Source organism: Betta splendens, chromosome 13, assembly GCF_900634795.4.
Source record: "Betta splendens chromosome 13, fBetSpl5.4, whole genome shotgun sequence".
In the NCBI taxonomy this organism is placed as follows: domain Eukaryota; kingdom Metazoa; phylum Chordata; class Actinopteri; order Anabantiformes; family Osphronemidae; genus Betta; species Betta splendens.
In genome coordinates this window covers 16,345,372-16,364,401 of record NC_040893.2, presented here as the reverse complement: position 1 = coordinate 16,364,401, position 19,030 = coordinate 16,345,372, and the positions used below count along the sequence as shown (strand labels likewise).

Below are 19,030 nucleotides of genomic sequence, written 5' to 3'. Positions count from 1 at the left end.
TCCCAGGCATGTTCTTTATTGTAATCAAAAGGATAAAAACATGAATTCTACTCACAGATGGAAACACTGTGCTCTTTTGTTTTGAATGTGACATGCTGGCCTTGAATTAATTTAAACTAGTTATTGTGAAATTCAAATGTGGGTAGGAGAGATTTATTTTATTTTCATGTATGTAGACATTCAATTTGTTTGCTTTAACACCTTTGCTCTACTTTACAGATCCAACATGCAGAAAGCAACTAATGCTTCCATCAATGCCACTTCTAACAAAAGCCTTTCTGTGATCATCAAGGTGTGTGTGGTTGTCCCTTTGTTTTGTATCTTCTTTTTCTGCATTGTTGTTATGCTGCACATCTTTGCATCTCACAGACAGTTTCTGGAGACCTCCCGTTACATCCTATTTGCCTCCATGATTATCAATGATACTCTGCAGGTCATGTTCTCTGTGCTTCTTTTTCTTTTGGACGTGGCTCAGGTTAAAGTTGCTCTTGGTCTATGTTTTCCTCTGTTGTTCATATCTACTGCCACTTTCCGGAACACTCCCTTCATCCTGGCTACCATGTCACTGGAGCGTTACGTTGCCATCTTCTATCCCCTGCAGCGTCCGGCTGCCTGGTGCTCAGACCGGATCTGGATCATTATTCTGGTCTTGTGGCTCCTCAGCTGTATGTTTCCTATGACTGAGTACTCTATAGGGCAACGTGATCCTGCTCTGAATACTTTTTTTACCCCTGTATTCTGCAGAATAGCTAGTGTCAACCCATCTCCAATTCAGGCTTTGTTCAGAACTGCTGTAAATGTGCTCTGCTTTGCAGTAGTGGCCGTCATCATTATCTTGACATATGTCAGAATCCTCCTGGAAACTTGGAAGATGAGACAGGACAAGGTGTCTGTGAGTAAAGCGACACACACTGTGCTGCTACATGGCTTTCAGCTGCTGCTGTGCATGTTGGCCTTTACTATGCCCATCACTGAAGTGCTGATAGTGCTTCGTGCAGACTGGCCACCAGAACACATTGCATTTTTCAACTACTTCTGTTTCATCCTAATCCCACGTTTCCTTAGTCCACTAATCTATGGCTTTAGAGACCAGAGTTTCAAGAGCTACATTGGTAAATCATTTATCTGCTACCCAAACAAAGTAGAATCCAGTGTCAGAGGTCAAATGAAAGACTTGTTTCCTTCCTGACTGAACAATGCAATGCAAGAATAGGATACGATGTACTATTTATGAAGAAACTTTCAAAAAATAAAAAATACTGAGAGTGGAAGTTTTTGGAAGTTACAATTTTTTTTGTATTGATCATGAACAAAATCAGTCATGTTTAATGGATTGTCGCAAATTGTTCAGAAAAATATTTCTGTTTCATTGTAGCTGGACCCAGGTTACGTTCACTTGACAATATAATCCTGTTAATCCACTTTAATCCTAACACCTACAATTTTTTGGCCTGTTTGTTGTTACACTTCAAGAAAATGTTTTGTAAAAATCAGTCAATTCCGGATGGGTTATGAGTGTCTGTATTTTTTTGTACTGGACTGTATTCCAGTCCAGTTTATTGTTCAGATGCACACCCAGGTACTTGTAAGAGTCCACTCCCTCAATGTCCATTCCCTGTATGTGCATCGGTGGGATGACAGCAAACTGCTGTCTGCGGAAATCCACCACCGTCTCCTTGGTTTTCCCTGCATTGATCAGGAGGTGGTTCCGCAACGTTCTGAGTAAGTCCTCTGTACTCTGCATCATCATCAGTGATAAGTCTGACAATCGCAGAGTCATCAGAGAACTTCTGCAGAACACAGCTGTCTGTGTTGCGTCTGAAGTCTGACGTGTAGAGGGTGAAGAGGAAGGGGGCCAGTACAGTGGACAGTACAGGACCCCCACACTGCAGATCAGAGTGTCAGACACACTCTCACAAACTGAGGCCTGTTTGTCAAGCAGTCCATTATCCACCCCGTCAGATGAAGGTCCACACCAGCCTCCTCCAGTTTGTGTTTCAGAAGCACCGGCTGGATGGTGTTGAAAGGCACTGGAGAAGTCAAAGAACATGATCCTCACAGTGCTGCCGGGCTTCTCCAGGTGAGAAAGAGCTCGATGTAGGAGGAAGATGACGGCGTCGTCTACTCCTATGCCGTGTCGGCAGGCGAACTGCAGCGAGTCCAGGTAGGTTCCCACCGTAGCGCGGAGGTGACCCAGGACCATTCTCTCCAGTGTCTTGATCAGATGTGATGTCATGGCCACTGGTCTGAAGCTGCTGGGGTCTTTGGCATTAGGCACTGGAGCCATGGTACCACCCTCAGCTTGAGGCTCAGACTGAAGACACGCTTCATAACTCCACACAGTTTGCCTGCGCGAGACTTTAGGAGTCTGGAGCTCATGCCATCTGGTCCAGCTGCTTTGCTGGCTTCGATCTTCTTGGGCTCTTTTCTCACCTGGGTGCTGGAGAAGGACAGGGGTTGAAGGAGTGTCTCAGTGTGTCTGAAACCTATTGAAATGTGAGTTCAGCTCGTTGACCCAGCTCAGCTCCCCCTCAGCCTGTGGGTGTGGAGCTTTGAAGCGAGAGAGTCAGGCTTCTCCACACCTCACTGACGTTTTTCTGCTGCAGCTGCTCCTCCATCTTCCTTCAGTAGCTGGACCTCCCCGCACGGATTTTCCTCCTCAGCTCGTTCTGCACCCTCCTCAGCTCCTCCCCGTCCCCTGATTTAAACGCTCTCTTCTTCTCCTTTAGCAGAGCTTTAATATCAGAGGTGACCCATGGCTTGTTGTTGGCGAAACACCGAACTCGCCTGGAGGGAACTGTGTTTTTATAGCAAAAGTTGATATAATCCGTTACACAGTCTGTTATTGCGTTAATGTCCTCCCCGTGTGGGTCACAGAGCTCCGTCCAGACAGTGGTGTTAAAACAGTCCCTGAGAGCCTCCTCGCTCTCAGCTGTCCACGTCTTTACTGTACGAGGCACCACCGGCTGCCTGTGTACAACAGGTTTATACTGTAATTAAAAAATAGTTTCTTCCCTATTTTATGCAGTTATTATATGATTTATGACTTATGTTCTGCAACTAATATCTTGTGTTTGGCTGCAAAGGCGTCCAATTTTATAGGTAGAGACCTCACGTTGCTCATGATGATGGAGGGGACAGCGGGTCTGAAGCGCTTCTTTTTTTCCCGACGCAGTTTTCCAGCACGGCTTCCACGGCGGGTCTTCACTAGCATCTTAGCGGGGATATTGTGTTTGTCCCTCGGTGGAACTGCAGCTCTGCGCACTGCAATCAGCTGCTCCGCTGTGTAAACAATGCGCGGTCTGGCCCTGATGTACATCGAAGCTTTTTAGCAGCACCAAACTTAGAAAAATGATATACAAGTTGTGTTCAGGTTATGCACACTCGTATAATTAACAAAACAGGAGAAAGATACACTTAGGTAAGCCAGGAAAGTAATAAATAGACGGAAGAGGACAGGAACTCCCCATCCGCCCCCTCAGAGAGATGGACTGTCTGGACCATGTGCAGTACCATACAGCGGCAGTCAATGATGATGCCATAAAAGACAGTGTAAATACTGTAGTAGATCATTTCAGTGTTCAGAGTTATACACCTAAATACTGTAACAACAACAACAATGATTCTATGTTGGAATCTTTGGGGCTTTTTGTGTGTTTGAGGGTTTTCAGAGTCTGTCCACAAACCAAAACCAAGGCAGATTAAAATCATTTTAATAAGACAACGTACAGTAGCTGCAGAGTCAACACACCCTGGAACTGTTACAGATCTGTTCGTACAGTATACAGCAAGGGACAAGACAGGAAGTAGTGTTATCAAAATAAAAGCCAGAAATAGAAAGTAAAGTTGGAGATGACAATTTCAGGGGTCAATCAAGGTTTTTCTATCCACCCAGTGACCAAACCTCGGACATATCCACAAAAGGACCAAGAGATGTTTTGTACTGTGGCATTCGCAGAAGAGAGTTTAACAGTAATGACACATCAGCTCATTAACTAATCTCCCCATTGATCGTTGATGAGACACAGACGGTTGTATGACGACACCATGAAGACAATGCATCTCTTGAGAAATCAGGACTGAATAAAAAGAGTCTGCATGAGATCAAACACCTAAGATAAAGACCACAGACATGTTGTTCATTGGCATCATATTTACAAGAAGAATGGAATTATGAACGTTGGACAAAGGGAAGTTAATGTTTTACTCTGAACTTTAAAAAATTAAAATGAGAGTTAAAATAACCAGTTTAACAGACCAACCTCTGTTTTTACAGTGCTGGAGCTTCCAGTGCGTCAGACCTGTCTGGTTTAGTTGTAACGTACAGTACAGTAGAACATGTCACATGTGATGTCTTTAACTGAATTTCATTTACACAGGTTATTGTGCAATACAATGTGTTTTGGAGAAATTTAATTTATTTTTATGTCTGCAGACATTTTGTTTGTTTTCTTAACAGCTTTGCTCTACTTCACAAATCCAACATGCAAAATGTGTCTAATGTTTCAGTCAATGCCACTTCTAACAAAAGCCTTTCTGTGATCATTAAGGTGTGTGTGGTTGTCCCCTTGTTTTGTATTTTCTCTTTCTGCATTGTTGTTATGCTGCACATCTTTGCATCTCACAGACAGTTCCTGGACACCTCCCGTTACATCCTATTTGCCTCCATGCTCATCAATGATACTCTGCAGGTCATGTTCTCTGTGCTTCTTTTTCTCTTGGTCATGGCTCAGGTTAAATTTGCTCTTGGTCTGTGTTTTCCTCTGTTGTTCATATCCACGGCCACTTTTCAGAACACTCCCTTCATCCTGGCTACCATGTCACTGGAGCGTTACGTTGCCATCTTCTATCCCCTGCAGCGTCCGGCAGCCTGGTGCTCAGATCGAATCTGGATCATTATTCTGGTCTTGTGGCTCCTCAGCTGTATGTTTCCTATGACTGAGTACTCTATAGGGCAACGTGATCCTGCTCTGAACACTTTTTACACCCCTGTACTCTGCAGACCAGCTACCGTCAACCCATCTCCGATTCAGGCTTTGTTCAGAACTGCTGTAAACGTGCTCTCCTTTGCAGTAGTGGCCGTCATCATTATCTTGACATATGTGAGAATCCTCCTGGAAACTCAAAAAATGAGACAGGACAAGGTGTCTGTGAGTAAAGCTACACACACTGTGCTGCTACATGGCTTTCAGCTGCTGCTGTGCATGTTGGCCTTCACTAGCCCCATCACTGAAGCACTCATAGTGCTTAGTGCAGACTGGTCACGAGAAGATGTTGCTTTTTTTAACTTTTTTTGTTTCGTCCTAATCCCACGTTTCCTTAGTCCACTCATCTATGGCTTCAGAGACCAGAGTCTTAGGAGCTACATTAGTAAGACAATTGTCTGTTGCTCCAGCAAAGTTGAATGCAGTGTCAGAGGTCAACTATAGGACATCCTGACTGAAACTTTTAATAAATGCAAAAATGGGGTAAGATGTATAGTATTTATGGAAAATAATTAAGCTGTCATGTTTTTAAGAAAAAAAACTAGAAGTTTTTGTAAATTACAGTTTGTTGTTACTTGCTATGAACAGAATTAGTCATTGTACAGAAAAATATTTCAGTTTGTTTGAAGCTGGAGAAACATATTGATTGTGGTAAATGCAGTGTGAATTTTCGAGTTAGTCTTTTTTATCAAAACCATGTTATTATGACTGAAATTATCAATACTGTATGTAACATAAAACTGAAAACTATATCTTTTACTTTAATAACTCATGCCGACAGAAACAATTAAACACATATTGATGTACTCAATGAGAAATTGTATTTGTCTCCTTATTACCTGACTTAAGAATAGCTTAGAAACAAAAAGGCAATATGAAAGAGAAACATCAGTTTTATTTTAATTTTTTCCTTCTTCTTCTGAAATCTCTGACCGCCCACCATTTTTTTTTTTTCTGACTGCTTGTTCTTGCTTAAATTGAAATATACCATTAGCATCAATGTCCCATCTTTTGGGTTCTTTGACATGTAAAACAAATTATTAAAGTGCCACAGGCAGACATTTTATGAAATTAAAAATTTGTTATCTTAGAATTCAATTCAATTCAATTCAATTTTATTTATATAGCGCCAAATCACAACAAAGTTATTTCAAGGCACTTTACAAAGTAAGGTTTAAAACCACACACAACTAAACCCAACAAATCCCACATACAGCAAGCATTTAATTTGACAGCAACAGTGGAAAGGAAAAACTCCCCCTCTAACGAGGAAGAAACCTCCAGCAGAACCAGACTGGATGTGGGCGGCCATCTGCTTCGACCGGTTGGGGTGAGAGGATAGAGAGAGAGAAAAGCACAGCAACAGCAACAAGCAACAACAAGCAACAACAGAGCACAGGCAGGATGGTAGGACCAGGGACTGGATGAAGGCAGGATGGTTGGTTGGTAGAGATGGTTCCTGTGACTAACAATAATTGCCAGTGACCTGAACCATCTCTAACTATAAGCTTTATCAAAAAGAAAGGTTTTAAGCCTAATCTTAAAGGTGGAGAGTGTGTCAGCTTCTCGAACCTGAAGGGGGAGCTGGTTCCAGAGGAGAGGAGCTTGGTAGCTGGTGGTTTTGAATCAACATTCTTCTAGGCACCCACCAAAATAGCTAAAAGGAAATAAGGACTAAATAAGTCTGTTGTTAATTGCTAATAAATTGTTCAACCTCTGCATCCTGTCTTTGGAGTTTTGTTTGCTAAACTTTGTTTATTGAAGAAAAAATCTCAAATGTTTTGAGATCAGCAAAAAAATTACTTTTAACAGGATTTGATCCCACTGCCACCACACCTGAATCCAGACGTAAACGGCTTCTGGCTCCTCCTCGTCCTCTCAAAAATGAAAGTGGTGACTCGTTCACCAAAACACGACACAAAGGACGAGTTAAAACATGTGATCTGACAAGGCAGTAACAACAGACAAGGTGGCACTAAGGAGACCAGCTGCTGACACTAACTTAGCGTTAAAAGTAATTTTTTGCTAATGTCACAGAATATTTGAGGGTTTTTTTATTTTTTTTTTTAAGATAAGCTTAGCAAACAGGTCTTCAAAGACAGGGCGCAGAGGTTCAACATTTTATATTTTATTGACAAAAGATAGTAGCTTATTAACAGCAGATTTATTCATTCCTTATTTTCTTTTAGTTACTTTCGTATCCACAACAATGATGATCAAACTGCGTCAGATTACGCCTTATAAAACTGTAAAGACTGTTTAGATCATGTACAGACAACAAAACATTGTCAATGTATCTACGAGGACAGCTAGCTTGCTTTTCCCTGTTTCAAACAGCTGCCTTAACTAAGAGCAACCACTGCGACATTCGGAAGTCGGCCACCAGTTAATCTAGTAACACATTAATATTCAACACTGGAAAGCTTAGACCCTTGTTTTTCTGACTATACAAACCATTTCCAGAAAAAACAATCACAGCGCAGTCACCAAACACTCAAAAACCAACAACCACCCATCCATAAATTTTCTATCACTTACTTTTAACGACTTCTGAACCCCCAAACATCGCCCATTCATGTTGTGTGTGGTGTCAATCTGTCCGTTAAGATCCAGCGAATGTCATCCAATAAAGCGTTTTGGACCAAAACACACGATACCACAATGGTCCGAAAACTGCAATTGTTCTGCTCTGCTGAGCAAAAACCTCCACTTCTTTGCGCCATAACAAACTAAATTTGAAACCGATACTAAAGTGGAGACTGCAAGATGGAGGCCGTAAGCTTTAGGACTCGAATGAGACCCAGCATGCCGGAAAACGCCCAAGTATGCGGTAACCAGGGTAACCCCTAACCAATCATGTTCATGTTCCTGAGAGTCACCCCTCCCCCACTTCCTTATCCATCCATTTTTATCCGCTTATTCAGGGCCGGGTCGCGGAAGCAGCAGTCTGAGCAGAAAGTTCCAGACTTCCTCTCCCCAGACACTTCCTCCAGCTCTTCCGGTAGGGCCCCAAGGCGCTCCCAGGCCAGCCGAGAGACATAGTCTCTCCAGTGTGTCCTGGGTCTTCCTCAAGGCCTCCTACCGCTTGGACATGCCCGGAACACCTCCCCAGGGAGACGTCCATGAGGCATCCAAACTTATTCATAGGAGAAAAATCCAGTCAAGATGGACAATTATTTTCCTCTGTCTTCCTCAATGTTTTCTTCTATTTACTATTTAGATCTACATGAAAGCTGACCACTGTGGGGTATTAGGAAAAGTCCTGTGTTTTGAATGTTTCTTACTGTGGGATTGGGAGAAGAGAGTTCAAGAGTTGTGACACATCAGTTTATAAACCAATCTCTTCATTGATCGTTGATGAGACACAAACGATTGTATGACAACACTATGAAGGCAATGCATCTCTTGAGAAATCAGGACTGAGTAAAAAGAGACTGCATGAGACCAAACATCTCAGATAAAGAGAGGAGTGCCACAGACATGTTGATCATTGGCAACATACATGTATATAGGAAGAATAGAATTATAAATGTTTTGATAGACAAAGGGAAGTTAATGTTTTACTCTGAATTGTAAAAAAAGGAAAACGAGAGTCAAAATAACTAGTTTAACAGACCAACTATCAATGTTTTGTTTTTACAGTGCTGGAGCTTCCAGTGTGTCAGACCTGTCTGGTTCTGTTGTAATGTAGAAAATGTGATATGTGATGTATTTAACTGAATTTCATTTACACAGGTTATTGTGCAGTACAAATGTGTTTTGGAGAGATTTCTTTCATTTTCATGTCTGCAGACATTTAGTTTGTTTTCTTAACAGCTTTACTCTATTTCACAGACCCAACATGCAAAATGTGTCTAATGTTTCAGTCAATGCCACTTCTAACAAAAGCCTTTCTGTGATCATCAAGGTGTGTGTGGTTGTCCCATTGTTTTGTATTTTCTCTTTCTGCGTTGTTGTTATGCTGCACATCTTTGCATCTCACCGACAGTTCCTAGACACCTCTCGTTACATCCTGTTTGCCTCCATGCTCATCAATGATACTCTGCAGGTCGCAGTCTGTGTGGTTCTCTTCCTCTTGGTCATGGCTCAGGTAAATTTTGCCCTTGGTCTGTGTTTTCCTCTGTTGTTCATATCTGCTGCCACTTTTCAGAACACTCCCTTCATCCTGGCTACCATGTCACTGGAGCGTTACGTTGCCATCTTCTATCCCCTGCAGCGTCCGGCAGCCTGGTGCTCAGATCGAATCTGGATCATTATTCTGGTCTTGTGGCTCCTCAGCTGTATGTTTCCTATTACTGAGTACTCTATAGGGCAACGTGATCCTGCTCTGAACACTTTTTTTACCCCTGTATCATGCAGACCAGCTACTGTCAATCCATCTCTAATTCAGGCTTTGTTCAGAACTGCTGTAAACATGCTCTCCTTTGCAGTAGTGACCGTCATTATTATCTTGACATATATTAGAATCCTCCTGGAAACTAAGAAGATGAGACAGGACAAGGTGTCTGTGAGTAAAGCGACACACACTGTGCTGCTACATGGCTTTCAGCTGCTGCTGTGCATGTTGGCCTTCACTCTGCCCATCACTGAAGCGCTCATAGTTCATAGTGTAGACTGGCCACGAGAAGATGTTGCTTTTTTTAATTTTTTCTGTTTTGTCCTAATCCCACGTTTTCTTAGCCCACTCATCTATGGCTTTAGAGACCAGAGTATCAGCAGCTACATTGGGAAAACAATACTCTGTTGCTCCAGCAAAGTTGAAATCAAATGTCAAATGAAAGGCAACTTGCTTCCTTCCTGACTGAATTGAAACAAATGCACAAATGTGATTTATTGTATTTGTGACATTTAAGCAGGTATTTGCATTTCCTATAATTTAAAAATTATAGTTTCAAAAAATTAGGACTGAACTATTTTGTTGATTATTTTTCATCAACTAAATAATTTCATTATCTCTAGAGCAAATTACTTTCTGAAGTCTATTTTATTATTCCATAATAGCTTTTCAAATCTGTTTGGACTGTTGGAATTATTTTTTTCTGTAAGAGAATAACATGTCGTGTTTGTGTGCTTGTGCCGTATAAATTATTTGTTCTGTAAATTAAAAAAGTTAAATGTGGTTTATCATCATCATTTGAACCAAAGACTATTGTTTTAAATTACACAAGAAATTAACTTTAATGCATTAATAATTTTTCATTAAGAAATCTGTGCGTTCCATTGACACTTTTCCAGATCCGAGCCATGATCATTGAAATATTTAACTAATCTTTAACTGGTTAAATCCAGTAAGGATTGAATCATTAATTTACAGACTATTTCTTTTAGAAAACTCCTCTTTCACTTCTCTGTGACAACAACCTTGACACAATTTTTTATGTCAAGACAAACAGCTTTATAGATTCACTCCTGTTAGACAAGCCAATGCAAGTGAGTGATGTTTACATTGGGTCTCTGGAATTCAGCATCTCTCTAATTCTAATTCCAATATTCTAATTCTCATTATGTAATTATGTAATGTAAAGGCTGAATAATGTAGCAATAGTGTAGGATTTATGATTAACTGAGAACCAAGGCCTGCATTTCTCACCAGATTACCAAAAAAAAACAGATCGTTTACATATACTATACTATAATAACTAAACTGACGATAACTTAACCTCTATTACAAGCAACTTGTATAGTTATTATTTTATATGTGGCTCTGTTAGATCAAAGATATCAATACAAATTATATACCCTAAAATTAAAAAAAAAATCTTTAATATTTCTTGAAAAATCAAAGACAAGCTGAGTAGCACATTGTAGCATTTAGACATCAATTTTTCTGATTCGACCTCAAACACATTTATTAGGTTTGTGCCACATCTGTATTATGTCTATGCTAATTTGAGCAGTTCAGAACGCTTTTCCAGATGGTCACTGGTATTAAAAGTCAATGCAAACAGGTTCTTTCCTATCAAAGTTGGTCAGTCAGAGTTAGAAGAGTTCACTGACCCAAACACCACATAAGGGTTAAATAAATTTTGTTTTATTTAAAAACTACTTTCTACTAGACTCTGAAGTACAAATAAATGTACATGCAAAGTACAGTACCAAAAAAAGTAATACATTCTATGGTAATTCTACATCACGATTGAAAGGCAATAGCTTTGTGGGGCCTAATTACAGTAGCTTGATAGTTGCTTCCATGTTTCACCGACAGGTGGCACTGTCACCCCAAATTTAACGACCCACCCATTTGAACCTTACTGGGTTTGTTGTTTTTTTTTTAACATATTCGTTTACTAGATTGTTTTAGAGCATTAGATTATTATATTTTATATTTTATTTTATATTATTATATATTAGATTATTATTACATTATTTATTTGCTTTAATGGAGACTTGAAAGAGAAGCTCTGTCAGAATCAGGCTCTCGTGAAGAGTGATAGTTGTTTTTATTGGGCAGTTAAAACTGTGGGTGGTGTTGTGGGGAGAGGTTGATTGTCCCGGCTGAAAGCTGATCCCAGACCTGAAGGAGATCCCCGGGTGGTGCGGGGTAGACCCTCCAGATCCCACAGTCGACAGACGCGCTCCTCTACGACGCAGAGGATGACTCCGGGTTTGTCTGTTGGGATGAAGCGTTTTACGTACGTTTGCTTAAGCCTCTTGACTGTAATTGTGCTGCCGGTGTCTTTGGGGGAAATGTACACGTCCCTTCTGAACGTAAAACAGGCGATTAGTGTAGAAAGGAAGCTGGTCGGTTATTTGCGGACTTACATTGACCAGGAGTTGGAGAGGCTGGAGGACATCAGACGGTGAGTGGACGGATTAGTCTAGTTCAAAAGTTTATTTGGTTCGTTTGAATGAGCTTCCTTGTAACAGACAAGACAAGCGCGTGTGATGACGTCACCCACTGACTAACTCAAAAAATGAAAAATGGAACAAACTTCTAGTCATGATGGCCAGAAGATTGTCCGTTTTTTTAAAAGATTAAAAAAAATTCTGTTTCAATCAACTGACCTTCATCGTACTGGAATTATGATCTGTTATGGATCCCAATATACAGTAGTTCACTGAATATGGAGCATGTTCTTCCCTATAAATCATTTTAAATAGTAAAAATATCTAAATATTTCCATAACTCACTTTACTGGGAGCTACCTGAGCCCCAGTGTCTTCATTATGTTGTAATCAGGTCCGTGACCTTCCACACAGCTTTTATGCCAAAGTGTCGGACCTGCACAAGGAACTTTACAATGAAGCGGGAAGTGCCATGGCGAACCCGTTGGTAGCGTTTACCCTGATCAAGCGCCTGCATTCAGAGTGGCTGAATGTGGTCTACAGCAACGAAGCCCTGGAGAATGCACAAGGTTGGCTCACGGCCCTCTTCATAGACACATCTGCTGCAGATGACTAACCCCTCTCCCAGTTCTTTGCTGTCTTCAGCTCACCCTTTGGCCTCTCCTTTCCAGCCCTCAGATCCAGTTTTGAGGAGGAGGAAGCTGATCTACCCAAGCTGGAAGACCTCCAGGGGGCCGCGAATGGGCTCATGAGGCTGCAGGACGTGTACGCTCTCCAAGTCGCGAGCCTTGCAAGGGGTCGATTCCAGAGAGTCACCAACGGACAGACTGTAGACATTTACCTGCCTGCAGTGTCTGTCCCACTGTCTGGTGATGACTGCTTCTTAGTTGGAAAGGTACACAGTGTGTAATCATCTTTTAGGACTTACTGTACTGAATTTGCTTTGCAGGCAACCTATTTACAAAAAGGCTTTATTTAGAGTACTGTATAGTAATGGAATAGTTTCTGACCTGTCAGACAAATCTCGAACCAGACACTGCTTTAATATGAAGGCTCACACACCAAAAGGTTGTCAAACCAGAAATGAACTTCAATATTCATAACCCCAGTAAATGTCATTACTCAGTCTCAAACTAGTCTTTCATTCTTCTGGGTCAGTTTCCTAATGAAGAAGATGCATGGCCCATGTAAAGTGGTAAAAGGCTTTGAAAAGTCTCCTACCTGATTTCAGTGGCCTGTCTGTCATTGTGTGGTGGGAGGACAGACAGTGGGCCTGGAAAAAGCGTCATTCCTCCTATTGCTTGGTGATGTATTTCACGTGAGAAGAAATATGCTGCACTTGGGAGTATAAAAGGCTAAAAACAAGTTTTCGCCACAATGCATTCCTGTGTTTATGTCCAGCAGTGGCGTGCACAGGGCAGGGCAGTGTGGGTTTTATGGAAAAGCCATTATCGCACGCAGCACACAGTGCTTTGAGCACTGTGTGTTGTCTGGGATCCGAGGCAGCTTGAAAACGGAAAAGCTTTGTTGTGTTGTCAGTGAAAGAGTGTATTTGTTCTTATACGGCTGCTAAACTACAGTGCCTCTATGCAAACACTGAGCCCTGTTGGCAGATTTCCTCTTTAAATTGACACCCTGGAGGAAAAATGACTAACGAGGAAAGTGTAGTGAACATTGAGAAGCACTAACATCTCGTGAAATCTAATTGAGTTTATTACATTTATCTTCTCAAATCTGATGCATACAATAAACTGTTAAATCCGTGCTTCATCTGTGCTGATAATCTCCTTTTTTGTTTAGGCAAACTTTTCATCTGTCATCAACTGTAACTGAAGTGAAATATTTTGGCCCAAAGGCTGAATTGAACCTGACAGGGTGAAAAGTTTATATCTGCTATGTAAAAGTCATGAATTGACAAAAGGATCTGGTTGTACTCCAGAGTCGAAGCTTCTTCAACTGCTGATGAAAATTAGCAAATTTGGATGATTCATTATTATTACACAGATCGTTTTAAAATGTTCTTTATTCCTAATGTAAATCCTGGCGTTTTATTCACAGGTGGCCTATGAGCAGAAAGATTACTACCACTCAGTGCAGTGGTTGGAGGAGTCGGTGCGTCTCTTCAGGGCAGCAGAAGTCGGGTGGAGTCCTGAGAATGAAGGAACGTTAGAAGATGCTCTGGATCATCTGGCCTTCTCCCACTTCAAAGTAGGTGGAAAGACACTCACAGGATGCAGAGGACTGATGGCTTGCACCTCACCAAGCTTTCTCATGGTTTCAGACGGGAAATTTTTCCTACGCCCTGAGTCTGTCTCAGGAGTTACTGCATCATGGTAAATCTCACATAATTCACATGAACAATTAACGAAAGATCGACTCTGCCTTGGGGAACAGTCTAACAATGCATCCATGCCGATGGCACGCGTTTCTTCACAGATCCAACGAATGGACGGCTTTTGCAGAATGTAGAGGAATATGAGAAGCTGCTGGTTGCTGCCAGTCCAGCCACCGCCGATGGGCTGAGGAGACCAACCTGCACCTATTTAAGAACCAGGGACACTTATGAGAGACTCTGCCAGACACAAGGCACTCAGGTATCCATCACAAGTAATCAGGTCATTATATTTGTATTGGGAGTGTCTTTGGCATAAAATGGACAAATCATGTTTTGGTTTTCATCATGTTTATTGACTTCAGATGCAATTTTCTTTCAACAGCCAATCCAATTTGAGAACCCTGAGCTGTTCTGTGACTACTTCACCAACGACCACCCTGCGCTACTACTGCTGCCGCTAAAGCGTGAAGTGCTGCGCTTGCAGCCGTTTGTGGTCCTGTACCACACTTTCGTCACTGATGCAGAGGCTGAAGACATTAAGAGAGCTGCCCAGCCAGGCGTAAGTGCCACCTTACGCGTCTCCACGGCTCCAATATGTCAGCTTTCTAGAAGCATGTTTTCAGAATTACAGTACCACCACACATTTCAATTGAATTAGGTCAAATGTGAAACTTAAAGTGGATGTTAGTCTGACCTGACAATCAGTGGGCTGAACAGAGGTGAGTTTAGAGAGGGCTTTTGTAAATGTACTTACTTATTACTCATTAATGTGCCCCTCCTTTAGCCCTGCAGGCTGCTTAGCTGCAGGCTACACATAAACCTTTTCCTACTGGAAGGATCCTGGGGAAAATGTGATGGAGGATGGGCTGGTCTGCTTCCAAAGATTTAGAAAGACTTAAAAGAATGAAGGATACATTACTGTGAAAACCGTCCAGACTATACCGCTGGGCTCTCCTGGTGAAACCAGTCCCATCACACTGAGCCGAAATTCAGATGCAGCTATGCAATAATCAAATTAAATGTAAACTTTAGCGTATTGTACTTGGAGCAGCTCACTGTAACAGACTTCGTTACTTCAGGGAATAAAATACACAACTGAAGCCCTATAGCTTCTTTGAGGTTTTGGCTTTATGCTGCGAGAGTTCCATCCTGTGTTCAGATGGAAACCCCTGTACTTATTTCACCGTTATGTCAGCCTGTGGGCTGATTCAAAACAGGCCTGGGGTTATTATGGTATTTGCAGGACTGAGCAGCCGGCTGTGATCACAATCTAACACAGGCTGTGTGAGCTTTATTCAGAAATGTTCTTAATAATCTCATAACCTTATATGCATATTCCTAAAAAGGGTGTTTGCTGATTGAAGTACTGCCTCTTGTGGCTACAAGGTGCTTACGAGTTTATGCTCCCTGCAAATTGTGAAAAGTGAGTGTGATGATTCAGTAGAGAACATAAATTGCAGATGTTCAGTTTTAACGGGGGATAGTTGGCCCTGAACATCTGGACTTCTTCGGACGACCCCTGACCCTATTAAAACAAGAAACCCGACACAGATCTGCAAAGAAAGTCGTATGCTTCTGCACCGGCCAATTCGTCACATTCTCTCTGCTCATTTCACACCTTGCTGATTTCCTCTAAGAATGCTCTTTTTTTTACATGTGCATAACTGGACCTGATTGCTTCCTTCCACACTAAGTAAAAACGTGGCTGCTTTGACAACTACAAACATTAGATGTTGTTTTCTGTCTTCACTTAGCTGAGAAGGTCAGTAGTGGCGGCAGGGGAGAAACAAGCAGCAGCTGAGTACCGCATCAGTAAGAGGTACCAACATGACACTTTCCTTTCTGTGACGGTTAAGTCATTTTTCACTTGCCTTTAAACATGCCTCATGTACAGTGCATGGCTAAAAGGCTCAGCCCACTCCATCGTTGGGAAGCTGGACCACAGGATCTCCATGCTCACAGGTCTAAAGGTGCACCACCCATACGGCGAGTACCTCCAGGTGGTCAATTACGGCATCGGTGGCCATTATGAGCCTCACTTTGACCACGCTACAGTAAGTTGATCATCACTTTTATTCACATTTGACACCGGCTGCTTTCTAAAGCCTCTTTACTGTGCATTTATTTGCAGTCACCTTCCAGTCCCGTGTTCAGGCTAAAAACTGGCAATCGAGTGGCAACTTTTATGATTTATGTGAGTGACCGCGTAATTTAATATTGATTGAAAACATAATGTCTTTTGTCTCATAACATGGGCTCATGAACAGAGCACTCTGAAGGAATGTGTCTGCTCCACAGCTCAGCTCTGTGGAGGCAGGTGGGTCCACGGCCTTCATCTACGCCAACTTCAGCGTTCCTGTTGTGGAGGTAAACACACTGCTGAAAGCTTCCTGTCTTGTCTTCATGCCACGGCACCTTGCTTTTCCAACTTCCCTCTTTGTTTTTGACGCAGGTAGTTCAATTCTGAAAGGTCACACGGGAGCATGTTTTGTTAATGTTGTTACTTTGTTTTTTAGAAAGCTGCCATCTTTTGGTGGAATCTCCGCAGAAATGGCCAAGGAGACGTAGACACCTTGCATGCTGGCTGTCCTGTGCTCATTGGAGATAAATGGGGTAAGAGTAGGAGTTGCCCTGTAAATATAGAAAATATTGGCCGAGCAATGAATGACTGCTCTTGTTTACTCTTTAACACAGTGAACCTTTTGTATTAATATCATGCTACCGTCCACATCTGTGCTGCATTACATTTTAGAGATGTTCAGACTCTGAGGAAGCTGAACATCTGTAGCCGCTTGGCTCAGACCACTAAACTTCCAACGCTAATTCGTGTTGTCAGGGACTGACTTTAACCACACAGCAGCTGCAAAAGCATCCGGTGTCTTGTTTTTTTTTTTTAATAAAATGAAATTTACTGAAATGCAAATATTCCAAAGTTTTGGACTAATTCACCTGTGCTGTTTTGTATGTCTTACAGAAATTAAGGCATAAATTAGATGTTTTTGTATGTTCCAGTGGCAAACAAATGGATCCACGAGTTTGGCCAAGAGTTCCTTCATCGCTGCAGCCTGAATCCTGAAGAGTGAGAGGGGTGGAGCATTCGCTGGGCCCCTTTGAGTTAGAGCACCTCCCAGACGGAGAGATGGAGGCAGCCAGAGAGTGAGCACACAGGCGGAGGAGGCGAGAGGAGAAACAGGGCAACCTGCGTCTGTGATTGGCCCTCCAGGCTCCAGGGAGCCTGCGGCATACGCTGGACATTGCTTCATGGATCGCGCAGGGTTGAGAGGTGGGGTGGAAGAGGAGTGGAACAGTTGGCAATCAGCCCCTAGACACCAAATGCTGTCCTGTTCGTATTGGCTGGGTCCTGCAGATGGCGTGAAGCCTCTGCCTTTGCAGACTGTGCTGGATTCAGTCAACTATGCAAAGCTGTTTAACTCCTGCTGGCCTAAGAACATACATTATGCAGATGTTTTCCTACACTGGGCCCATAGACGGTCTCTCCCTACAAATCAACACAACTGAGTTGGTCCAGACTGTCAGAACTTTATTTAAATAAATGTAAATTCAAGTTGATGTGAAGTAGCATCTTGAAATTCTAACCTTGAATATACAATTGAATTGAATTAATAAAATGTTGTTTGTGTGTTTCAGATTAACAACTACTCACCAAATGTTTTAAAATAGTTTATTTTCTTCTCCCAGAATATAAACAGACATTTTTGTTAAAGTCTGAGAGCTGACTCAAAGAGGCCAAAGTGTGCCTGTTTATTCCCAGCTGGCTGAATGATGTGGTCACTGCCACTTTTGAGTCAGTGTGGTTGATGCAACTGCCTAATGGAACAACTGAACCATATCTGTAAGCTTTGTTCTGAGTTTTAGAGTCTGACTGTCATTAATCATCTTAGGAACCAAGTTACTGGACACACGTATGTTCTGTTCCGTAGGAATTCTTCACACCACTCAGATTTCAGTTTTTTTTAAACTGATGAATACAAGTAGGTCACAACCCACCTTCAAGCAAACCGTCTCATATGGGATTTATTTGGGTCTTCTTACGTAGTACTTGAGGGATCAGGTTTGAGAAATAAGTAATAGATTTTCCTACACAAAGTGCTATGAGTTATTTGTAGCTCACCACAGTGCAGACAAACACTTGTCATGAGACCATATAGTAAATCTATCACTAGTTTAACCTTTTGGTCGTAAAAACAACAACAGCAGCTACTTTGTCTACATTGATAGAAATGAATAACTATTTTTTCGTTTGTATTCTTTCTGTCTCACTCAGGAACAGTATTAATTCATTCCAGTTAAAGAGCTATAGTCCACATATCACTGACTGAGATTAACTCTTTTCACATGCCCATCATAAAACCTGGAGTTGTACTTTTCCCTGCTCTCAAAGGACTTTGCTCTGCCCTCTTCTTGTGGACCCCAACAGTGTTTTACCTTGATCACCACAACAAACATGGCTACAGGACTTGTTGCTAAGTGAGCACTGTCTAAAATGACTTTTAGTCACAATATGAACATAATTCACAGCATCAGGCCTCATAATAATATAACTTTGCTTCCCTCTGCTGGTGGTGAAGGGAATGAACTCTGCATTGAGTCATTATAATGTTTTTGGTGTAATTACCTTATTCACATTTCCTTAATACATTGAACCCTTATTGATTTGGCCAAAACAGTATATTTGATCATTTTTTGATTAAATTAATTTTCTGTGTATTTTCGACCAAATTCTCATAAAGGCATATTTGCTGGTTTCACTATTTTAATGACAGGAAGAAAAAAGTTTTACATGTATGTGTTGTTAACGAAAATATTAAGTCGGGCATGTTAAAACAATAAAAAATATACTTTTATAAGCATAATATAGCATAAACAAGTGTAATGTCTCCCATATGAAAAAAACTCAATGTCC

General features: G+C 41.6%; 4 protein-coding genes and 1 long non-coding RNA gene across 7 annotated transcripts; 4 read left to right on the top strand and 1 right to left on the bottom strand.

Moving 5' to 3' along the window:
- Window positions 1-162: 162 nt before the first annotated feature.
- LOC114868268 (odorant receptor 131-2-like) lies at window positions 163-1,189 on the top strand. Its single transcript, XM_029171724.2, has one exon. The coding sequence runs from the start codon at window positions 167-169 to the stop codon at window positions 1,187-1,189; it is 1,023 nt and encodes a 340-aa protein (XP_029027557.2). The 5' UTR covers window positions 163-166.
- Window positions 1,190-4,324: 3,135 nt separating this feature from the next.
- On the top strand, window positions 4,325-5,522 carry LOC114868535 (odorant receptor 131-2-like). The gene has a single exon (XM_029172210.3). The coding sequence runs from the start codon at window positions 4,485-4,487 to the stop codon at window positions 5,427-5,429; it is 945 nt and encodes a 314-aa protein (XP_029028043.1). The 5' UTR covers window positions 4,325-4,484; the 3' UTR covers window positions 5,430-5,522.
- A 3,086-nt stretch (window positions 5,523-8,608) lies between these two features.
- On the top strand, window positions 8,609-9,786 carry LOC114868267 (odorant receptor 131-2-like). Its single transcript, XM_029171723.2, has one exon. It carries the CDS (start codon window positions 8,692-8,694, stop codon window positions 9,784-9,786), a length of 1,095 nt encoding a protein of 364 aa, XP_029027556.2. The 5' UTR covers window positions 8,609-8,691.
- Window positions 9,787-11,245: 1,459 nt separating this feature from the next.
- Window positions 11,246-11,835, bottom strand: LOC114868679 (uncharacterized). The gene is made up of 2 exons (XR_003788051.2): window positions 11,748-11,835; window positions 11,246-11,595 (listed from the first exon to the last, which is right to left on the bottom strand). It is a non-coding gene; the product is annotated as an uncharacterized LOC114868679 (long non-coding RNA).
- Window positions 11,483-18,880, top strand: p4ha3 (prolyl 4-hydroxylase, alpha polypeptide III). 3 transcript variants are annotated; one of them, XM_055514240.1, is made up of 13 exons: window positions 11,483-11,617; window positions 12,186-12,340; window positions 12,443-12,666; window positions 13,830-13,979; window positions 14,053-14,104; window positions 14,208-14,386; window positions 14,489-14,665; window positions 15,861-15,925; window positions 16,001-16,160; window positions 16,238-16,300; window positions 16,405-16,473; window positions 16,623-16,719; window positions 17,119-18,880. In XM_055514240.1, exons 1-13 carry the CDS (start codon window positions 11,580-11,582, stop codon window positions 17,187-17,189), a joined length of 1,500 nt encoding a protein of 499 aa, XP_055370215.1. In that variant the 5' UTR covers window positions 11,483-11,579; the 3' UTR covers window positions 17,190-18,880. The 3 variants fall into 3 exon arrangements, with proteins under 3 accessions (XP_055370215.1, XP_029028311.1, XP_029028312.1); XM_029172478.3 differs by having other exon boundaries at window positions 11,580-11,785; window positions 17,119-18,878; XM_029172479.3 differs by having other exon boundaries at window positions 11,580-11,785; window positions 14,208-14,365; window positions 17,119-18,877.
- The last annotated feature ends 150 nt before the right edge of the window (window positions 18,881-19,030 follow it).

Coding starts and splice junctions, on each gene's coding strand:
- LOC114868268 (XM_029171724.2), top strand. CDS start 167: ATGTATGTAGACATTCAATTTGTTTGCTTTAACACCTTTGCTCTACTT.
- LOC114868535 (XM_029172210.3), top strand. CDS start 4,485: ATGCAAAATGTGTCTAATGTTTCAGTCAATGCCACTTCTAACAAAAGC.
- LOC114868267 (XM_029171723.2), top strand. CDS start 8,692: ATGTATTTAACTGAATTTCATTTACACAGGTTATTGTGCAGTACAAAT.
- p4ha3 (XM_029172478.3), top strand. CDS start 11,580: ATGACTCCGGGTTTGTCTGTTGGGATGAAGCGTTTTACGTACGTTTGC. Junction 14,105..14,207: donor TCAGGAGTTACTGCATCATG/GTAAATCTCACA, acceptor GTTTCTTCACAG/ATCCAACGAATGGACGGCTT. Junction 16,301..16,404: donor TGGCAACTTTTATGATTTAT/GTGAGTGACCGC, acceptor TCTGCTCCACAG/CTCAGCTCTGTGGAGGCAGG.